The 22,365-nt window shown below is 41.4% G+C and overlaps 1 protein-coding gene across 1 annotated transcript in view; it reads left to right on the top strand.

Annotated features, from left to right (window-relative positions):
* The window catches only part of LOC121321515 (inactive heparanase-2-like), a 74,069-nt gene that overhangs the window by 41,893 nt on the left and 9,811 nt on the right, over positions 1–22,365 (top strand). The window contains exons 6-9 of the mRNA XM_041260499.1: positions 3,467–3,514; positions 5,781–5,874; positions 8,497–8,603; positions 8,945–9,059. Coding sequence (XP_041116433.1) covers positions 3,467–3,514; positions 5,781–5,874; positions 8,497–8,603; positions 8,945–9,059 — 364 coding nt within the window. The remainder of the gene's footprint in view (positions 1–3,466; positions 3,515–5,780; positions 5,875–8,496; positions 8,604–8,944; positions 9,060–22,365) is intronic.

Here is a 22,365-nt window from a genome sequence, read left to right as displayed (position 1 = left end):
CAGTGTGTTTCATTTTGTCACATTAACATGATTTTCTCTTCAAAAAAATGTTGATTGAAGAACAGAGAAAATGTATTGAAAATATGACCCTTTGTTTCTAATGGTCTCCAGATGGAGCAGCTGTTTGCATTCACACCTTACACCAAATCTTACAACCACAGCACAGAGTGTATCCACAGCAAAACGTGTTACCAGGGAAAATAAAATGTTTCAGATACTCACTGACTAAAGTTCTAATCAACTGCAGAATGGTGGCATTTTGTGGAGACAATGTGAGGTCACCCCAAAGCAGCTCAGAAAGTACTGAACCTTTTTTATATAACCTCAGGTAAAGATGTAATGACAGGCAATGGTGTAGTTGAGCCAGAAAGCGTCACAAAACAGATCCGGTACTATTTTCTACAGGCAGCTCAAACAGTTCTGCCACTGACACACAGACATGTAAACTAAAGCATTCTGAAGGTATGGAGAAAGACGCTTTGTGGAACTACTTAGATAAATGCATTACCTATTATAGATTTTACTCGAAGTTCAGTATACAACTAAAATGTGAATTCATATAATAATCCTTATTTGAAAAAATCGCTATTTTAGTGGTGCTCCGCTACCTTCAGATTTAGTACTACACCACTGACGACAGGACAATAAGCAATGCAGTAAATAACCACGGCATTATTAAGGTACAATTAGAGGGGAATGTTTAGAAGAAGTGAGAGAATCTGAGCACTGCAGCCCTCGTGGGGGAGAGAAACACTGACGCAGTTGGTTGAGTTTAAGACTTGCCTCTGTCTGTCAGCTTGAGTGAAATGTCTTAATGGGTTTCGGCTGGTTTAGCTGCACGTGTGCATGTATGTGTGAGTGGGTGTGCTTGTGTGATTCCGAGCTCCTGTTCAGTAAAGCTCCTTCATTAATCACAGGCACACTCTGTAATTAGTAATCACCTGTATAATTCTCTCATCTGCTCTCCCATCTCCGGCCAGGGGCTGTAGATCACAGCCTGACAGTAAGAATTCACTTTCAGGGTGGGTGGAGAGCAGGAAGAGGGGCTGAAGTCAACATAGCAGTTACAAGGTTTCTAAATACACCCACCCCTCGTTATGTCACCCCTTGCTATACTGCGGATTTGGATATATCGCGGTCCTGGAGTTGGCTCCCCATTTTTACAATCTAACTGCTTATGCCTTAGCTGCAATATACATAGGCAATTTCACTTAGAATTACTGTAAGTTTTATTACTGTAAGTTTTATTTCGTACTGCACACCACAAAAAAATGTTTAAAAAGCATTAATATACTACTGTTATCATATACACACGCATTGCACAATAACACAAAGCAAATTAAATATTTACTCGCTGAAGCAGTTTTTGTTTTAGTCAACAAGGTGTTCACCTGTGGCAGCAGCAATCCACTAGCAAAAGCCACAAGGCAGTGACGTCAGATGTCTAGCAACAAGCCTGTTGGGAGTGGATTCGTTCAATGCAGCGGGTTTGGGCATTTGAGAAGGGAGAGGAAGACTCATGAAATTAATTGGAGACTTAAGTTGGTGAGAAGCATTACCCTCCGCAGTACAAATTAAAAGGGTGCGCTGGATTTATATTGGACCCTCACACCCCCGATAAAACGAGGGAGTGGTTGTACAGTATTTGTTATTACCTATTTGTTTTTCTATGGGCCTCTCGCTATATCGCGATATAACAAGTGGGTGGTGCATTTACCACAATACCCATAAGCCAAGATGCTGCCCCATCTCTGTGTCTCCCAACTTTACAGCAAACATAGAAAAATGGTTACCCATTTAACAATTGAAATGGGAGGTTAGTATTCTAATAGTCGAAATAACAGAGCTCTATTTGTGTAAGTGCAGTGTTCTTAAACTTGATTTGTTTTTGAGTTACAGTCCTATGGGTCTGTGATCTTGAAAGATGTCAGCATAATTTAGCCCACATGTTAACTCTAAGGCATTGCCAGAACAATGTAAAGACATCCTTTTTCATGTAAATATGTGACACTTCAGCTAATGCACCATTTTAAATTGTGATTAGCTTCTTCTCCAGATTTATGGGACTTTTATTAATCTCAGGTTCAAGGAATTATTGCATTTAACGGTAAATAGTTCACTTTTATATTTGATGCTTTATTTTTTAATTAAACAGTGACATTAAATGTTTGTAAACTATGATACCAATATAAATGTGGCTTTATCTTTTATAGGCATAATAAAGTATAATGTAATATATACAAGACACACAAAACGTAATTCTATGATTTTTGTATTTGATTAGTAGGGTCGGTCTGTTTAGTAGCCTTTAGTTTTAAGCAGTGTTCTAGTGGTTGCCATCCTACAAGGGGAGCAAATGAATAATCACAGGCCCTGTGCTTCCTCAGTGGTAACTCCTTCTGTACTTTTTAATCACCCTGATAATATAATGATAGAATCTGCCATAAACAGTGCAGTTACTAATTATCCTCTAATAAGTGCTCACTACAGTTGCCCTGTATTATATTTGTTATTTACAATGGGTAGTTTTCTTTTGCTCCAGAAAATCAGTAGATTTGAGTTTTTGTATCTTCAGGGATGCCAGATTTATGTTTACAGTTCTGCCCCTATCCAGCACACTGCTGAAAAGCCACAGTTACACAACTGCCTGCCCCTCTCCCCCATCTGTGGGTTTGGCTTTACAGAGCTCATCTTGACAGGTGACCACAAATGTTTAGAAATGAATCTTCTTCAAATACTGACGCCACCCCTTGCTGCTACCAATTTATGATTTAATACCAAATAAGACTGAACTTTGACACAAGACAAGCAAGAGAGGGCGTGGACAGACGGACAGGCTGATTTTGGAAGGCTCGGTCCCTAGCATGGCTGACAGTTGACCAGATATCAGTGAGTGTTTAATTATAAGCTGTGAGCTGATAAATGGGGGAGTATTTCTAGAGCCTTTCCTGGAAATATTTTCCAAATTAGGAAATTTCTGCCATGCCTGTCTGGGATGTGATCCCAACACTTTGGTGAATAACATCTGTCTATCTCTCTCTTTCTCTCTCTCTCTCTCTCTCTCTCTCTCTCTCTCTCTCTCTCTCTCTCTCTCTCTCTCACACACACACACACACACACACAAAACACATATAAAAACACTAAGATTTATACAGCAAGTAATATTATTAGGTTTTAGTGTCTGTGTTGTCACAGAGAATAGACACCTAATAATTTGGCCGTGCTGGTACCAGGAGATGAAGAGGCTGGGGTTTAGATTCCCAGCAACAAAAAAAAAAAAGTTTCCATATCTACCACTGGGACTGAGTTGAAAGCATTTTAAATCAGACCCCATTGTTTCCATTGGCAGCAGGCAGGGGGCATTCCGTTTGGAATTTGGAATCTAACAGCCCCAAATAAGATGAACTCTGCCTCTGCCCCTTTAAATATCATTCAAAATATACCCTGTTTTTCATTTCCTTGTCAGGTTCTTGGAGACTGCAGGCTCTGCTGTAGATGCAGTTACATGGCAACAGTAGGTATTCTGCATTTGCCTTTTACTTGTTCCTTTTAATGCAATATTTTAAGATTAGCATGCATTCATATACTGGAGGGAGTTGTGACTAGCATGTTTTAAGTGCAGTGTGTTCTCACACAGTAATCTTTTCAAAGGGATCTGATAATACATTTTCTGTAAATTATTCAGAAGAAGCTTGTAGAAACAATTCTGAGGTTTGTTATAAGGCAGTTTATTTGAATTGTGATTTGAAGTTGATTTTGAATTGTGATTTGAAGTTGATTTTGAATTGTGATTTGAAGTTGATTTTGAATTGTGATTTGAAGTTGAACTAGGCTGTCCAAGCTGGGGGTTAGGAAGTTACTACACCACATAATCACCTTACAGGAGACATATGCAATTCAAAGTTAATCAGAAGCGTCACCTAATCCAAGATGCTGAAATGATCGTGTGTATTAATCCTTAACAGACCAGGAGCAAGAGGGACTGACTTTTTTTTGGTGGTGGGGGGGGGGGGGGGGGGGGGGTGGGGGTTTTTGGGGGGGGGGTGGGGGGGGTGGGGGGGGGGGTGGTATTGCATTCCTTGAAGGATTACGGAAGCACCCGGTGTTAATGATGCTATTATCTCATTATCTAGAATCCTTAACCTGTGTTTATTAACTTTATTGGCTGTAATGGTCTGAGCGTAACTGCTCCACACAAATCCTGCTGCAGGGAGACAGGGCTTGTGGGTTCAGTTCTGTGCAGTCCTGTGGAAGGAAAGGGGGAGAATTAAAACACTGAAAGAACCCCTTTAGTGCTCATTACAAGCATTTAAATACTCTTGGGGTTAAAGGACTTGAGGCCAAAACATCCATTTAGTAAATCTGAATCCTGTGCTATTTGCTACGCTTGTCTCATCTTCCACTCCTCACAACAGTAATATGTAACAGAAATGGGACATTTTCAAAGCAACAGCTTCATATGAAAACTATCCAATTGAGATAATTCTGAGGAGACACAGCTATTGGAAGTAAGATTCAGCTTAACCAGCTAAGAGCAACAAGCTACGTCTCATTCTGAGATTCACCTGTGCCAGTAGCGTGTTTTAGCAAAGGACATGGTCCATGTAATCTACTGGTAATATCTTAAATGAGGCTTGACCTCCTTGGATTACTTAACATTATTATACAATCTGGATGATTCTCTGCTATAGGGGTGCCAAGAATGTGATCACTTATCTGTCAACAGTAATGCTGAAACAGATGTTTATGAAGCAAATTACTTCTTAAAAGAATCTCCTTTTGGATTACAATATATACCACAAACAGGCAACACAGAAACCAACAACAGTGGAAGTTTATTATACAGGACAGATAAGGTTATTTGTCGAGTCATTTCATTCATTAAAGAGCCCCAGCTGTAATGGCAGTCTTATCTTTGACTGACCAGATGACAAAGTTTCAAAATGAACTCGAATTTCAGAAGAGTCAGAAAGGCATTCCAGGCAGAGGCATCTCAGAAGAAGCAAGCTTAGTGAAATAGGAGTCCTAATAGCAGGACGCTAGTGCAAACTCACAGAAGATTATAAAAAATGTACACTTACAGCTTGTCTTCACTGGATAATGGTAAAGGACCTTATGAATCTTAAGTATAAACTGTGTAAACTATGATGGACATGTGGGTCTTTCTTGGGAGTCTTCTGTATCCAATGACCTTTGCCCCATTATTGCCATCAGATATAAAAAGCATGCAAGATATGAATTCGTTGAAACATTGTGAGATTAGTCAAATTGAAATCGTTCTGTAGGACTCTTAATTGATGACATGGAAATGCACACTAAGATGCCTTAGATATTTAAAAGATAACTATATTACAGAAAACAAGCATGGCGGCAGAACCTAGACCTTGAACCTTTCAACAGTTGCCCAAAATGAAAATGAAACCTTTTCCATGTGCAAATTTCAGAGGCTTAAATATGAGCACTTTAAACATATTCCAGCAGCTGATCAGCCACATTCTGACTCAGAAGGCTGAGTTAAAAATTCTGCATGCAAAATGGGTGTCAATCATGCTGCATGTAACTTATCTGCACACTTTTCCAATAAGGAGCCAGGGGCTTGTTTTTTCAAACGAATCAGAAAGACTTACAGGACTATAGCCTTGCAGGCCTTTCTAATTCACTGTAAGTAAGTTAGACCCCCACTGGCAATACATATACACAGAGAAAGTCAAGCCCCAGACATATTCCCTTTATGATCTAATAGATGTGTTCTGATTGGTAATGATCTCTGTCTTCCACAGTTATAACATTGACGGGCGGGTTGCCAAGGTTGCTGATTTCATGAAGACTCGTCTGCTGGACACTCTTACAGAGCAGATCTCCAAAGTGCTGAAGGTGATCTGAGCAGGGGGTGGATAAGGGGGGCAAATACACTTTTAAGATATAAATCATGGTATCTGAAATATTTGTAATATGATAAGTGTGTTGTAGGTTTTAGCCAGATACCGCTAAAGCTTGTTAATGGAACGAGGATTTGAACTTCATTTTGTTATCACCATCCGTCCCTTTTATTATATAATGCAGGATGTGTTTTCTAGAATTCTCTGTTGTTGTTTCTGCTTAAATCATTATTCTCTAGGCTTACTAACTAATGTCCTTCTGAAAAGACTGCTAAAAGCTGAAATTCTAAAGTGAGGCTATTTCACAAATAGCCACTAGGGGTGTGCCACTAATGTGGCAATTGTGAGTGAGCAGAGTGTAAAATCTATACAAAATCACAATTACTGAGGGGGTGGAAATCACAGCTGTTAGGATAATCCAACCTTGTCAGTGCTTGTCAACAGACTTTTCTGATGGACTAGTTTGTTTTAATGCATAATAAATAATGAATAAAACAGAGGACAGCAATAGAGAATGCTAGGAAATGACATATTGTGAAAATGAAGATGATATAAAGTATCCCTTTTACATGGGAAAATAAGTAAAGGAAAGGAATTGAAACCACTTGACAAGGAGGATCATCTTTCCAGTTCAGCCCGGAGATACTGTAGGTCTCCCTGCAGCCTATGGGATTGAAACTACTGAACACACACAAAAAGCTTTGAGCCAAAGCAAACATATCTGACAGCGTCCTTTGTGTGGAATGTTTCAGGATTAATTGGTTACAATACGTACATTCTATTCTCAGCACATGAAAGAGATCGAGGGGAGTGTGCCAATAGAGCGTAGTAGCTGTTTTGATCTTTTGACAGGCTGTATGTGCATTTCCTGCCATTTGGCATAGTATAAATAACGATACTGCGAACCGTGTCACATTGACAAACTACAAATTAGTAGGTGATTTTGGCACACCTCATGGGCAAGTTGATTATAAATATGTGTTACACCCTTTTGGCATGCAGCTACATCGCTCAATGATAAACTGTTACTTCAGTGAGTTATGGGAGGTAGGTGATTGTGTCAGACGTTTAGTGAAAGCATAAAATGGGATTTCCTTTATATATTTTTGGTTTTGAACATGTAAGAATGTTTTTCTACTTTTGGTACGGCACAGGTGCTTTTTCTTTGGTTGTGATGAGGTAGAATTTAGAAGAAACTAACTCAAGCAAAGAAAGGGTCCATGCCTTCATCCGTGTGCTATTATAGATATCCATACTGCAGTATCTGGTCAGTTCAACATCTGAGCCCATGCATTTTCAGCTTTTTAGTATTGCAAATGTAGTTGATAACTCAAATACAGGCGGAAATAGAAATCCCGGTTTAGCCTCCATACATCAAAGTTTGCCATTAAATCAAGTGAAAATGTGCCAGAAATCTGAAAGGTATTGTACCAGGGGTCTCGTTACACGTGGCTACAGGATGATTGGTTAGATAACGGATGACGTGGATGAGTGATAGTTGCATGATTCACAGGAGATGAAGACTAGAAGTTTGGGATTGACACACCCCACAGGCGTGCAGGTTTTATTTACATATAGTACTGATTGGAACCCCAAGTATCGCTACCAGCAGTGGTAGCTCATGTGGGACATACAGCCCATAGTACAAATGACAAAATAAACACTGTACAAACACTTAAGGAAAGTGCCTTGAAGACAAATGGAGGTCCCGCTTATACACCTGTCTGCTATACTGGTTGGGATCTACTATCCCGAAACTAACTCCCTGTCCCTCGGGCAGTTCACCCAACTCCAACCTCGGAATATACAGATGATTGTTGGTCCGTGGCTGCTTCCTTCTCCCGGAACAAACCCCCAATCCCTTCCCGTCCTCTGAGTATACACACGATTGCCGTTAGAGGGGGTCGCTTTGTTTCATGAACCCAGTCGTTCAGCAGCACAGACCAATGCTTGGGCAGCAGCAGCAGCTCTCTGACCCCTACGTGTTACAGCAGCCTTGATCTGTATAATCGGGACCCTTTTATTCCTGGTGCTCTGCTGTGTCACGCCCACCTGCTGATTAGGAGCTTGCAGCTGGTAAACACACACACACGCTGCTTGTACCCGCAACTAAGCACAGCAGGCAGGCTGCTACACACAGAGTGTCAGGTTCCCCATTAAAACCAGTCCTGTTCTTATTTATAGAATCACAACACTCATATTTACAATGATCAACTACAGAAGCCCCCTTCTTATGTGTCATCTTTGGCATGGTACTACTGAGCCAACTTAAACTCTAGAAAGCAAGCCACGGGCGGCTCTGTAGAGCCGACATGAGAAAAGAATAGTTTATTTGTGAGCTTTAAAAGGACATTGCTTGTTGCTGCTAGGGTGAGTGGTACCATAGAAAAGTTGCAAATTCTCTCAGGTTATAGATATGGCTTTGTGGTGCTACAGGTTAGTCAGTGCAAGTCAACCTCCTTGCCTTCCAGCTTTTTGTTAAAAGGCCATTTCCAGCTAGGGCTCTTTAAGAGACGCTTTCTTCACAACCAGCGTGACTCTCAGCACTGGAGAATATTTGACTGGAGCAGTAATAATATTTGAATGTGCCGTCCCTCCCTCCTGTCATTGCCCTCAGGCTGTGAAGACTCATGCCCCAGGTAAGAAGGTGTGGCTTGGTGGAGTCGGGCCAGCCTGGACTGGGGGCACCAACAACCTATCAGACACCTATGCAGCTGGCTTCCTGTGAGTATTCACTGTCTAAACAAACTGTTACATTGGTTTGCCTCCCTGTCTTTCCAGGGAATATTCACTGTCTAAACAAACTGTTATACTGGACTGCCTCCCTGTCTCTGCCAGAGCACAACATTTTAATCGTAGCCCCTGTAGAGTGCTTTCAGTGCATTGAAGCAGGTATCAGCTTGAGCAAGGTGAAGTGAGTGACTGCAATAGGCTAACACACCAGCCCTAAGCTCTTTACCATTTGCGTGGTAATTTTGCAGTTAGTCATGCTTTTTAAAGTTTTAACATTGAAGCTGTCTCTCTCTTCCTCCCCCACCACCCCACCCCACCCTCATATTTTCCAGGTGGCTAAATACACTGGGAATGTCTGCAATGCAAGGAATTGACGTTGTCATACGGCACTCATTTTTCAACTATGGGTACAATCATTTGGTTGACCAGAACTTCAACCCTTTACCTGTGAGTTTCAGTGTATGAATTCCAGTCTGCTGTTACTCAGGTCTTCTCGACCTGATCAGTTGTTGTCCTCACTGTGCTCTGCTTGTCTGTTTTGTTATTATTTATCCTCCTCAAATAGCTTGAGATCAATATCCACAAAGAGCCTAATGAATTAACTTCTCTTAAGGGACAAGGGGAAACTATGTGCCTAAATGTTTACCATTAGCACTGTAATGATTAAATTAAGACCAGGAACTATAGTATGAAAGACCAACACCATATCTGTAAGTCTTCAGTAACGTGACGTATGATTTTGGATGCTTATCCTTGGGTAAAAGACTAGCTGATGGGTTGAACAGTTGCAGCGTGAAATAATGTTCAATATTAAGGTGAAAGTCTGAGAGAATTATGAATTGAGTATTTTAGTGATGATTAAGCAATGACTGTATTAGAGAGCTGAGGAAGGAGTGACTTAGATTCCCTTCACACCTTGCCTTTATTGAATCCAAACGTTTAGTCCTGTTTAACTTGGCATAGAACAAGATACATCTGGAACCTTCATATATTCATTACAAATCTCACAGACCATCTCAAGTTTATTTTCGGTGCTCCTTCTCTTACCTGTAGATTCCTGCTCAGCTTAGTAAAAAATGAAAAATCTAGGTACACAAATAATACCAATAGTAAGGTAGTAAGTTCAGTTTGACAAAGTCACCAAATACTTCCGGTGTATGTGAACTGTTGCAGCCCCCCGTGCCCTGTGAAGTTTGCAAACTTGAATTCTGTGAGGTTTCCTCACCTCTTTTGATATGGTGAGTTTTTTTTTTTTAATAGCCAAATGACAACTAAGTTTAGACATTGCTGAAGAATTAAGAACAGAGTGTGCTAGTACTCATGGTTCAAGGGTGACAGCACTAGGTACTCATTATGGTTCAAGGGTGATGGTCCTCTTAGTCCTATCTGCTGAAGTATTTGGTTTTCATTGATTCCAAAGCATCCCAGCAGAAAGTGTTAGAACCCTGCAGGTGGAGCTGGTAGTGCCCTGACAAAGCAAAGTGAAAGAGAGCATGCTGCAGGTTAGTGCCCTGACAAAGCAAAGTGAAAGAGAGCATGCTGCAGGTTAGTGCCCTGACAAAGCAAAGTGAAAGAGAGCATGCTGCAGGTTAGTGCCCTGACAAAGCAGAGTGAAAGAGAGCATGCTGCAGGTTAGTGCCCTGAAAGAGAGCATGCTGCAGGTTAGTGCCCTGACAAAGCAGAGTGAAAGAGAGCATGCTGCAGGTTAGTGCCCTGACAAAGCAGAGTGAAAGAGAGCATGCTGCAGGTTAGTGCCCTGACAAAGCAGAGTGAAAGAGAGCATGCTGCAGGTTAGTGCCCTGACAAAGCAGAGATTGAAAGAGAGCATGCTGCAGGTTAGTGACCTGACAAAGCAGATTGAAAGAGAGCATGCTGCAGGTTAGTGCCCTGACAAAGCAGATTGAAAGAGAGCATGCTGCAGGTTAGTGCCCTGACAAAGCAGAGTGAAAGAGAGCATGCTGCAGGTTAGTGCCCTGACAAAGCAGATTGAAAGAGAGCATGCTGCAGGTTAGTGCCCTGACAAAGCAGATTGAAAGAGAGCATGCTGCAGGTTAGTGCCCTGACAAAGCAGATTGAAAGAGAACAAACAGCATCCCTGAATCTCAGAACTCCTGACAGCGAGACCTGGCCCGGCCTTTTGGCTCCTATGGTACCTTGTGTTTTTTTCCCATGGGAGTTGTTAGCTGAGATGAAAGCAGTTTAATGGTGTTGAATGCAAGGGCACTCGGTAGAGCTGCACAGTGAAACATTAGCCCTTTGTCGGCAGCCCAGGTCAGCCCCCCTCCGCACATGTCCTCCCTATGTGGAACAGCCAGCTGCTGAGAGACGTGCAACCCAAGCCTCCAGCACACACAGGAGGGAGCCATTCCAGTCTCTGCAGCGCCACGATTTACCACGCTTTACTGTTAGACAGCTACAGTGAAGTGCATCTCAGCATTAACCACTAGGACTGCTTCCCAGTCCTGTAATCCTAAACTGGTACTGCAGTTCTTTAGCTTCTCCCAGCCTCTAAGCTGTAACTACTAAGCCACACTCCTCCACTTCATTCTTACCACTTTACCTACCAGTGGCTAAGTTCTAAAAGTCTGATCACTCTGCGTCCTGGTCAGGTTACACATTGTCACACTGCTCCATAACATTCACTGCACAATATTTAAAAACAGGTCTTAAAATCTGTGGATATCTAGCAAAAAAAAAAAAAAAAAAAAAAGCAGCTTTATCACCAAGCATTTTTTTTTTTTTTTTAAATACAGCCATTTAATAAAATCAGTCACCACAGAAGGTATATCTGTATAGTGTTTTTAGATCCAATTTTTTAAATAGACTCTAGTGGACAATCTGTATTTAGAGTACAAAGTCATTTACAGCAGAAGTGACTTGGAGTAGTGTAAGGACTTGTTGTACTGTAGCCTTAACAAAGCTCCTCAAAATAACTGTACTGTGTGTTTCTGATTTTATTGACATGTTACAGGGTTTTAAAAAAAAACAACATTTCAACTAAAAAAAGTATTATGAAACTTGGTGATTTTTTATTTTTTTATTTTGTTCAGCGGTTGGCAAGCCTGGTGTTTTTGCACTACAACTATCGCCCCCTACCAGGATCACAATGCTTTTAACATAACTGGGCATCTGTGTGAATGGCTAGGCTCCCCACTGAGAGAATTCACAACAGCCTCAACCTGTCAGCCTGCCTAGAAATTTATAACCCAGCTCCATCCTTTTAATCCCGCATGAGAAGAGAACAGTCAGGGCTAGTCCCTCTCTCTCAGAGCCTCGGGCCCCACAATCCAAACCGAGTGGCTCGGCTAGCTACATGTTTCCTCTACTTTTATAAACGGGTGCCAACAAAATGCTTCCCTGTATGCGATGAAGGGAATGTAACACCTGAGTTTAAATCCTCGAATTTATTTCTTTGGATTGAACCAACAGTGTTACAGATAAATGGAGATGCAGGGATTGATTTACACAGGTAAATAAAGTATATGCATTAAATTCCAGTTTATTCACAACCCAGTGACATCCCTTTACATGGAATGTAAACAAAAGAAGACAGACTCCAAACTCTCAAGTACCTTCAAAGGAATACAAAGCACTACTTGTTGAGAATACCACTGCTAGAATTCTGACTAAAACCAGGAAAAGTGAACATATTACCAGTTTTGGCCTCTTTACACTGGCTCCCTGTGCAGTATAGAATTAATTTTAAAATGTTGCTGGTAACTTACAAGGCCCTGAATGGATTAGCAACTAGTTATTTGCAAGAGTTACTGACCCTGTATCTTCCAAACCACACTGGATGCGTGGCTGCTGGTTATTCCTAGGGTCAACAAAAGTAATACGGGAGATAGGACTTCTTCTTGTAGCGCTCCTAATGCTCTGCCTTTGTTTGTCAGGGAAACAGGGACGGTTACAATTTTCAAGTCAAGACCAAAAACACACTTTTATAAAATGGTTTTCTTATTTTAGTGGGTTTTAATTGTGACAGTTGTATGTGTGACATACTATCCAAATGTAGTGTGGTTTGTTCTTTTTTTCTGCCATGTACTGTGATTCTGAAACTCAACATACAGCATTGTTAGGCAACTCCCATATTTCTGTCATTTTTTTGAAGACTTGATTTCACAGGACAGGACTTTGCCACTTAGTTCATAAATTGTGTTGTGTTGTGTAATCTAAAAAAGACATATCTTCTACGAGATGTATATCATATCATACCATTAGTTTTTGCTGAATCTCGTTCATTACTTTGTTCTGAAAGTAATGACTAGATGTTGCACAGCATGAACAGGATTGATTCAGGATCCCTATTATATATAATCTCAGCACTCCTGTAAGAAAAATATTTCCTTTTCCCTGGCAATAAAGGTAACATTTATAGTCATTGCCTCACCCTGTAAACATTCTTAGCACATTTTCACATTACTTTTATACGTGCCCCCAATTAGAGGCCTATTTATTTTAATAAAGACTAATTTTTCTGTTTTTGCTTTGATCTGGGACTCATGGAGGGTTAGCAAATTTAACAAGAACTCCAAACCCCACAGCATGGAACAAAGGACACCCTCACCACCCTCCCCTACTCTGCTAACACAAGTCCTGCTCCTACTCTCGCCCAGACAGGCAAAGACAAGAGGTCTGCATGAGTGAGAAAGAAAGACCCTGCTGTTTCATTAGGGTTGCGCATCACTCCAGTATTTACAGTATTTCAGTCTGCTCGAGGATGCAGTGACAGTGGTGGAGACCAGGAAATGGAGAGCTTTTGTAGACATTACAGAACATGATGGGAGAGTTGGAGGGCTGGTAAGTTCAGTAGACAAGCATTTTGGTTACTGGCTTCATCGGTGCTCCCCTTTTAGTGCACATTAAAGTGTGGTGCAGTTCTGGAATTAGTTTAGTGCTCTTTTAGTTCCCATTACTTTTTAGGGCAATAGCAATGGCAAGATGGAAACGGAGTTGTCTTGTCCTTGTGATGGGTGTGCGGAATTGAGCTGGAGAGCTGAGAAAGGAGAAATGTGAGAAAAGTACTGACCCCCAACCCCTTCGAACCTGCCTTCACTGGATCCAAGTTTTGTTCTTTGATTGAAGCTCTGTGTAACTTGGCAGCAAAGGAGATTCATCTGGAGCCTTGTGCTCTCCATATGCCTTAAAGCCAGATGTTGTGAGGCTGGCAGTTACCATCATTGGCAGTATTTTTATATAGGTATATATTGCTACAAGCAACATTTCCTCCATAGCCACCACGCCTACCTGAACAGCCTACCTGAAGCAGTTAAGGGACAGTTTTCAATGTCTAGTAGTTAAAGCTGTCACTGGTATTTTGGGATATTAGTGTGATCTAGGGTCTACTCTCTCTCTGGGGAGACAGCACGTCATAAACAGGTTTGGGAATGAAATGGCTATAAACACAAGATAGATTATTAACAACAGACCACTTTATAACCTAGTGGCTGTGAAATTATTATTATTATTTATTATTATTATTATTATTATTTATTATTATTATTATTATTATTGTTTGTTATAAAACCTAGTTTTTGTTTTGGTAGTCTGGGCCAGAATTTTTAAATGGGCCCCCTTCCCCTCCCCTCCCACATTCGCCTAAAAGTTGGTTTCTTATTCCAAAGCAAGATGTTGTTACTCTGAATAAAGAAATGTAGGCACTCACCTATTTCAATTGTTTCTTCCTCGCTTTCAGCTCAGCGAAAACATCAATGGTTTTCGACACGTTCAGCTTCTTTGCACGTTCATTCTTGATTGATAACACTGCCAGACCACTTGTCAGTCTTTCTTGGGACATAGTGCTTCCCAGATAGTTCTTAATGAGCTTCAGTTTTGAGAATGAGAGCTCACAAGATGCCACTGTAACCGGTATGTTAAGAAACAGCATGCATGCAGTGCAGATACCAGGAAAACTTGATGAAAGAAAGTACTTTTCAACCATTAAAAGTGAAGCTATTTCCAGTATTGTTGATTTCTTAGCGAGTTTGGGTTTGATTCATGATCGAAATGAAACAAGTTGGCCAGGTAGAGAGGGTGACAAGTCTGTGTCGTATTGCTTGACTAGAATTTCTCCAGCTGTGTACAACTCATTGTCAGTTGCCAATATCCAGTGTCATCGGGCAGAACCTGATCACGCTCTGTTCGTCTGCACTAATATTGTGCTTTGTCTTGACTATCTTATAATTGCTGGCACTTCGGTGCTGAAACTCTGTTAGTTTTGTGTTCGGACAGTCTTGTGTCTCCACAATGGGGTCGCAATAGATATTTGAAATCAGATTTTTGATTTGAAATCCTCATAAAATTCTGCATTTTTTACAGCTAACTTAGAAAGAGTTGTTATTATAATTTGTTTGTATTTCTTTTTGGGGTGTCGCAGCTTACATATAGAAAACACATTATATAATTGGAAAAAGCTACTTAATGCCTTAATGTGGATATACTAGGTTTTAATTTGATTTCAGTTGAGAAACTGCAAGGGCTGTAACACAAAGTGGTCATATACACACCCTTATATGATCATTTTAATATGGCACTATAGGGTTAAAACCAAAGTTACTAGTGTACTTAGCGGTGTGTGCTGGCTAGTGGAAGGTGCTGGCTAGTCCTTTTAATTCATTTGTCATTATTCATTAGGCCTACTGTTTTATTTTATGAGTATTTTGAACAGAAAAATGTAAAAATGTTCACATATTTTATTTGTCCCTTTTGAAGTGCGAGTGGGCCCTGGAGCAGCTACACCACCTACGCCCGTGCTGGGACTGTAAGTCTAATAAAAGGGTTACCTCCCAGCTTTGGGTGGCTGGGTCCCTTCTCTTCCCAACAACCAACTTTATTTTATTCCAGAATCCGTAAACACTGTTAAACTGTAAATTAGCTTTAAAAAGTGCTTTTAAAAAGAAGCCTGTAAACACTGTAGGATTGCATGGGAACTTCCTGATGGAAACATGTTTATCTGAACTGCTCAATTAGGTATTGAAGCTGTGAACGAGAGAGAGAGAGAGAGAGAGAGAGAGAGAGAGAGAGAGAGAGAGAGAGAGAGAGAGAGGGACTTTTGATTTTTAAAATCCCTTTATTCTATAAAATAGAATACAAAATAAAAACTAAATAAAGCCGCTCTTTAAAAAAGAAGCTAAAACAAAACAAAAAAATACACTGGTGCAAAACACAAAAACGATCCAACATTTTTCATTCCATTTAAAAAAAAATCCAGTTCAATGGGATCTCAGTCTTTGAGTGTTTCTCACATGAGCAGAACAAGCTGCCCCTCCTCACTCACGGCACACACCCCCCCCCCAGTGCACCAACCCCCCCCCCCCCCCCCCCCCCCCCCCCCCCCCCCCCCCCCCCCCCCCCCCCCCCCCCCCCCCCCCACCCCCCCCCCCCCCCCCCCCCCCCCCCCATGCCTGCACCAACGTCTCTCAAAACTGCCCCTACTCGCTCACGGCATGCACCCCCTCCCCACTGCACCAACGTCTCTCAAAACAGTCCAGGTCGTGCACCATTTTAAAATAGACAAACTCCGTCTTGATCCTGGAGACCATCAGGATCCTAAAACTACTAATAGGATTTATAAAACCAGTGGCTAAAACTTTATTTTTTCGGGATTTTAAGATAGCTAATTTCACCTGACCAAGGACAAAGTTAACCAATGAGCACGTATCCCTCCTAGCAAAATTATACTTTACACTAAAAACAAATACATTTTAGTAAAAATAACCTCCAAAGAATCCAGCAGGTTCTCTAAGAACAAAAGCCACCTCAGTGACCTTCCTAAGTGACAGCAGCTTTCCAACCAGCTCTTCCTCCTCCTCCTCCACTGTCACTGAAGGGGAAACCAGCACTGTGGGGAACAGGGGTTTCTGCTCTGGGGCCACATGCTTCTCCAGAAACCTGCTCAGAAACTGGGAAAGTGCCAGACGGAGGAATGCCTGGAGATCACCCAGTATATTCTTTGGATACCTTAAAAAGATCTCTTAATAAAAACAAATTATCAAAAATCGATCTCTCAGGCACACAGTACTATTGGTCTGTGTGCACCACTGATCCAATATTGGTCTTTAGGCAGTTAGCGAGAGTCTTGGAAAGCAGTTTGTAATCGGAGCACAGCAAGGAGACAGGACGCCAGTTCTTGATGTCACAGAGGTCTCCTTTCATGGGTAGCAATGTTATCACACATTCCTGCAGGACCTGCTACAGGTCCTCACCAACACAGCTCCAGAACTTTTTATAGAATTCTGCAGGCAGTCCATCCAGTTCAGGAGTCTTCCCTTAGGAGAGCTGCGCCACAGCCGCAGTGAGCTCTGTGAATGTCAGCGGAGTGTCCAGGCTGGGGAGACCCTGTAGAAGTAGCTCCATCTCTCACGGGTCGCAGCCCTCAGCCTTGTAGAGATCAGTATAAAGGCTCACTGCAACATGCCTGAGCTCCGCAGGGCTGGAGACCTCTCTCCCACCGTGCAGCCTCAGACAGCACATTGTCTTGTGCTCCACTGTCTTTCTCTCCAGGCCGAAGAAGAAGGCTGTGGGGGCGTCCATATCTTTAAGTTCAGTAAAGTGGGCTCTGAGCAGAGCTGCTTCTTCTTCTCCAGCAGACTACCCAGGAGCTGCCTCCTCTCCTGCAGGCCCCAATACAGCCCCTCACTTGCTCTCGCTGGCCAGCTGGCCCTCAAACTCACAATCTCTCTCTCCAGCTCACTGACCACTGCATCCACTGACCTGGTGACATTTTGTGTATATTGTTGACAGAAAAGTTCTATTTGAATTTTCCCTATATCCCACCACTGTCTTAAACTACTGTTTTTTTTATTTTGCCAATTTTATCCAAAACAATTTAAAATAATTAGTGAAGTTTTTGCCCGCAGCAGATTGTTGTTAAAGTGCCAGTACCATTTTGAATGTGATTTGGTTGGTTGTGAAACAGTGAAGGAAACAAAATGATGATCAGAAAAGCTACTGTGTGCTATACTACTTTTAGTGAATTTGTTAATATGCTGTTGTGGAGTATAGAACCTATCCAGGTGCGCCCCTGACAGCTGATTTTGATTACATTTGATCCATGTATTATTGTCTACTTGTGGGATGAAAAATCCTCCAAATGTCAACCAGGTCAAAAGTATTTAATACAGTGGCCAGCTCCCTGATTGATTGGGGATGGGGTTCCCCGTGGTTTCTATCGTTATTAAAATCAATAATACAATTAAAATCTCACCCCACCATGAGGAAATTGTCCGTACTGCAACCCCCGAGTACTTGACTGAGCTTTTTAACAAATAAAATCCTCCCCAACATTTGGTGCATAAATATTAATAAAATCAATAAAAATCCCAGCGAGTTTTATCTGTACTTTTAAAAGTCAACCTTGAACAATCTCCTCAATAGATAAAATCTCCACCCCAAATCCTGGAGAAAATAAAACAGCAACCGCAGCGCTAAAATTAGAACCGTGGCTTAAAATACAGTCGCCCCTCCACTCAGACTGCCAGTGAGACTGATTACTGCTGTCTGAGTGTGTCTCCTGCAATAAAGTCACGTTTGAACGCTTGCTGTTTAAAAATTCAAATAATTGTGCTCTTTTATTAAAATCTCTGCACCCGTTCACTTTAAGAGCCTAAAATAATTTTCTCCCTAGATAAAAATAGATTATTCAAAAATAACAAACACGTTAAAATAAAAGTTTTCTTAATAAAACTAGCCATTAAAAATGTTTAGATGCGGCTAACGTTTTCCGAACTGAGCTGACATATTTTTTAAGTCTAAACCTTTTTTTCTGGTCAAACTCATTCATAGACTATTTCCTTAATATTAAATCTGCAGAACACAAGAAAAGTTTCTGGTCTGGGAAGAAGGATTTAATGTCTACTCGCCTCTTTTGTTCTTTCAAGAAAATCACTGATCTTGTTCAGTGAATACAGTTTCCCCCTCTGGCTGGCCATGAGGTCAGAGGGCTGCAAGGTATCAGAGAGCCTGTCCTCCCATCCATCCTCGTCCAATCCCGCAAGGCTATCCCTCCCAACACCGCTCCCTTCCAGCATCGGGTCCTCAGACATGAGAATCACGGGTTGAGGCCTACCTTTCTCCTGTCCTTTGGACCCTACACCGCTGTCGTGAGAGACCATAAAAGGCCCCCACATAGACTCCTCCTCACCCGCCTCCGGGTCGGCAGCAGCAGGAGATGTTCTTATTTTAAGTTTTCTTTTTTTTACAACTGCAGTGTACACACCGTCCTTGTCTGCGTCAGCTGGCGCTACATCCCCCGGTCTGGCTGCAGCTGCGCTGGTGTCCGGCTCCTCCGCTCTCTTCCTCTGGGGCTGCGGCTCAGGTCTCGGCGGCTCCTCCACCTTCGCTCTCTGAACCACCCCAGCCTCCTCCGCATCACCACCACTACTACTTGTCCCTGCTTCAGTTTGTAGCTTGGGGCAGGTCCGTTTAAGGTGTCCCTGTTCCCCGCAAGAAAAACATTTAAAAACCTCCGTGCTGGCAAAAACAACATAATCCCTGCCCTCGATATTAAAACGCCAAGCTACATTTAAAGTTTTATCCGGGTTACCAAGCAGTACAAATACTTGTCTGCTAAAAGACATGACCTGCTTAATTTCAGGGCTTTTACAATCAAGGGGAATCATTTTGATCAGTGACATTATTTTACTGTATCTTGAAAGCTCTCTTTCTATCAATGAATTATTAATGAAAGGGGGAATATTTGACAATATTACTTTGGTAAGAGGCGTAGATAATGGTGTTATGGTTACCAAACACTAATTCAACATAAATCCCTCTTCCACAATTTTGTTAACCAGATTTTCTTGGTTAAGGAAAACGGCTTTGTTCATTCGTGAGGGGGATTTGATCTTTTCAAAGTCAACCACCCACCCCACGGCAAGCAGCACATCTTCAACAGAATCATTATTTTCAGAAAAAACTTCTCACAAAGCTCACCACTGCCGCTCTCGCACAGCTCGCCACTACCGCTCTCACACAGCTCACCACTACCACTCTCACACCGCTCGCAAACCCTGCTTGCAGCAGCCCCTCCCACAATCCTCAGAGAGAGAGAGAGAGACAGAGAGAGAGAGAGAGAGAGAGAGAGAGACTTCACTGCCAGCTGAACCCTTCTTCATTTCTCTATTAAATATTGCCTTCAGAACGGCATATTTATATGTTTATCTTAACAGGCCCTGTTCTTAAAGCTTTGTTTATATGAAGAATGTCTGCTTTAATGCAAAAAATAAACAGCTTGAAATAAAAAAAAACTGTGTTTTAAAGACAGTATAGTTTCATGGTCTGATGTCTTGTTTCCAGCTGCCTCTGGGATTGAATTGAAACCGATTGGAAACTCATCCCTTTTGTTTCCATCAGACCGAAATCAACACGTTTTGAACTGGGAGTCTGACAGTTTGAAATCCAAACTGATAGAACTCTGATAGAACTCGATAATCAGTTTATCTGGACAAATCCACAAGACCCAGAATCTTAGTCTTGCCCGTAAGTCTGTTGCAGATGACTGAGCAGTGAAACAAACATACTATATTTATATCGCTTGACCATGTATCTGTTTGGATGTTTAGGTTTGGAAAACTGAGAGACCGTGTAGTTGCAGTTATAGAAACTATCTGTGAGTAGCTGTTAGACTGTATACCTCCTGAGATACAGCAGCAAGAGGATAGTGTAGTCAGACCAGCTGGCCGGTCTTGTCCTCCTGCCACTCGACAAGCTCCTGGATTATGGGCCTTTTTAGGGAAAATATTTTCCCTGGCTCTGTTCCCTTTGCAGTGTAGCTGTACATCTGCGATTCCTCTGGTCAAACCAGGAAGAATAGTTACTGAGTTATGAAACAGACATTGGACTGGATGGATTACAGTGTAAAACCATTTAATCTATTTCACAAGGCAAATTTTAGATGACACAGGATATTTTGGGATTATTATTATTATTATTATTATTATTATTATTATTATTATTATTATTATTATTATATTATTAGCTCCTGTAGAACTGCAGTTGAACTCAGTGCTCCTTATACTAATAAATGCATTGAGAGTTCCAGGATGCTAAAGTCCTGTTGGCAATGTCTATTGTACTTGGAACCTTCTTCCCTGAGTTTTATATGCCCACTGTTCAATTCTAATGTTAGAAGATTCTTACCTGTATACTTTAACAATAAAACCTTGTTTTGTTCAGTTCCCAGTTATGTAGGAACTAATGGCAAACACTAGTGTGGTGAAAGCAGTATCTCCAGTAGACTGGCAAGTGTTCAGTGCACGTTCAATACCTATTCTAATTTAGGGTTGTCCTCAAATGAGTGTAAACCTTTTGATATTTATATAATAGGTGACACGACTGTCGAACAGCTTCATATATATATATATATATATATATATATATATATATAGCTTCCAAAAGTGCCCCCATTTCTTCCCAGAACGCCACAACGTATAAGACACCTTGCCAAAGTTAAAAGCAGCTCTTCCATTTGTGACGCACGTTTGAAACGGTAAATGGAAACAATGAGCAGATGCATTGAACTGAATCTGAACCGCCCACGAATCAATACTCTACTAACATGTAACAGATGGGGGAAAAAAGGCATTTATTTATGTGAAGGTGTTTATTTCATGCTGCAGAGACCCACTGAGATGCAACATCTGATTTACGGGGAAGCCTAGGCCCCACTTACAGGATTGAAGAATGATGTTTGCAGTCGCAGCTGCGGTCTTGTTGCTAGCGGACCTCCAGTGAGCCGGGACGAGTAGTTTGCTCACAGACCTGAGATAACTCTGTGAACTGCTTTGAGAGTTGATTTGCTGATAAGTATGATAAGGAAGATGTTCACTTCTATACCTTCCTGTATAAATGACAGTTCTCTCCTGTCACACCTGTTTCGCCAAGGAGAGCAGGCATTCGCTTTACAATCACTTAAAGCTCAATAAAAGTGCAATGCTCCATCAAAAGATAGAAAGATAACCTACAAAACAATCCTTTATAGTCTCTTTGAAACAGTAACTGAACTGTGAACACAGTTAGGTATTTTGTTGCCAACAGTGTGTAGTTATTTAATATCTCTTATCTTTATCACAGATGTTGTTTGTTTTGCTATTTACACATTTTTAAAAGCAGCTATAAGGAGAGTGTTTTGTTGGTGTAAAGATTAGCAGGCTGATGCATGTGTTGAATTCTATGATGTCTTTCCATAAAATTTCTATGTATATGTTTTAAAATCAGAGCTCCTTGAATTTAGGCACATTTTCTTTGCTGTTTTTGTTTGTACAGTTAAGTGGTTGTGACATATCCCTCTACAGTATGTCTGGAGGTGTGATTCAATAGCAGCGTTTAACTTGGAAACAGCATGGGTCATAAAGCAGCATTGTATTTTTCTATTATTATTAAACCCACCGCTATATCGTGATCCCACAACTCATTCAACAGACTCCTTGTAACGGCTCGTAAAATTATTTTAATTAACTTATCAAAATAAGAAAGAAGGTTCTCATTCCTCTCCAAACCAGATGAGAAGAACAGATGGCTATCTGTGTTTTGTATTCCCTTGATACAATAATGCTGATGTATCCATCCACAGGACGGATCTGACTGGGGCACACTTTCCTCACAGTGCTGTAAATCTCGTATAGTTTGCTGGCAAATCCCTGCTTCCAGACAGGGGCAGTACAATAAAGATCTCAGCAGTGCTGGTTGAAGGCCATGCAGGATTAGCTGAGGAGAACTCAGTGCGGAGGTTGGAACGGAGAATGTCTGTGCATGC

This window comes from Polyodon spathula, chromosome 10 (assembly GCF_017654505.1).
Source record: "Polyodon spathula isolate WHYD16114869_AA chromosome 10, ASM1765450v1, whole genome shotgun sequence".
Lineage (NCBI taxonomy): Eukaryota > Metazoa > Chordata > Actinopteri > Acipenseriformes > Polyodontidae > Polyodon > Polyodon spathula.
The sequence above is the reverse complement of the archived record's forward strand: the minus strand, read 5'-3'. Positions and strand labels throughout refer to the sequence as shown.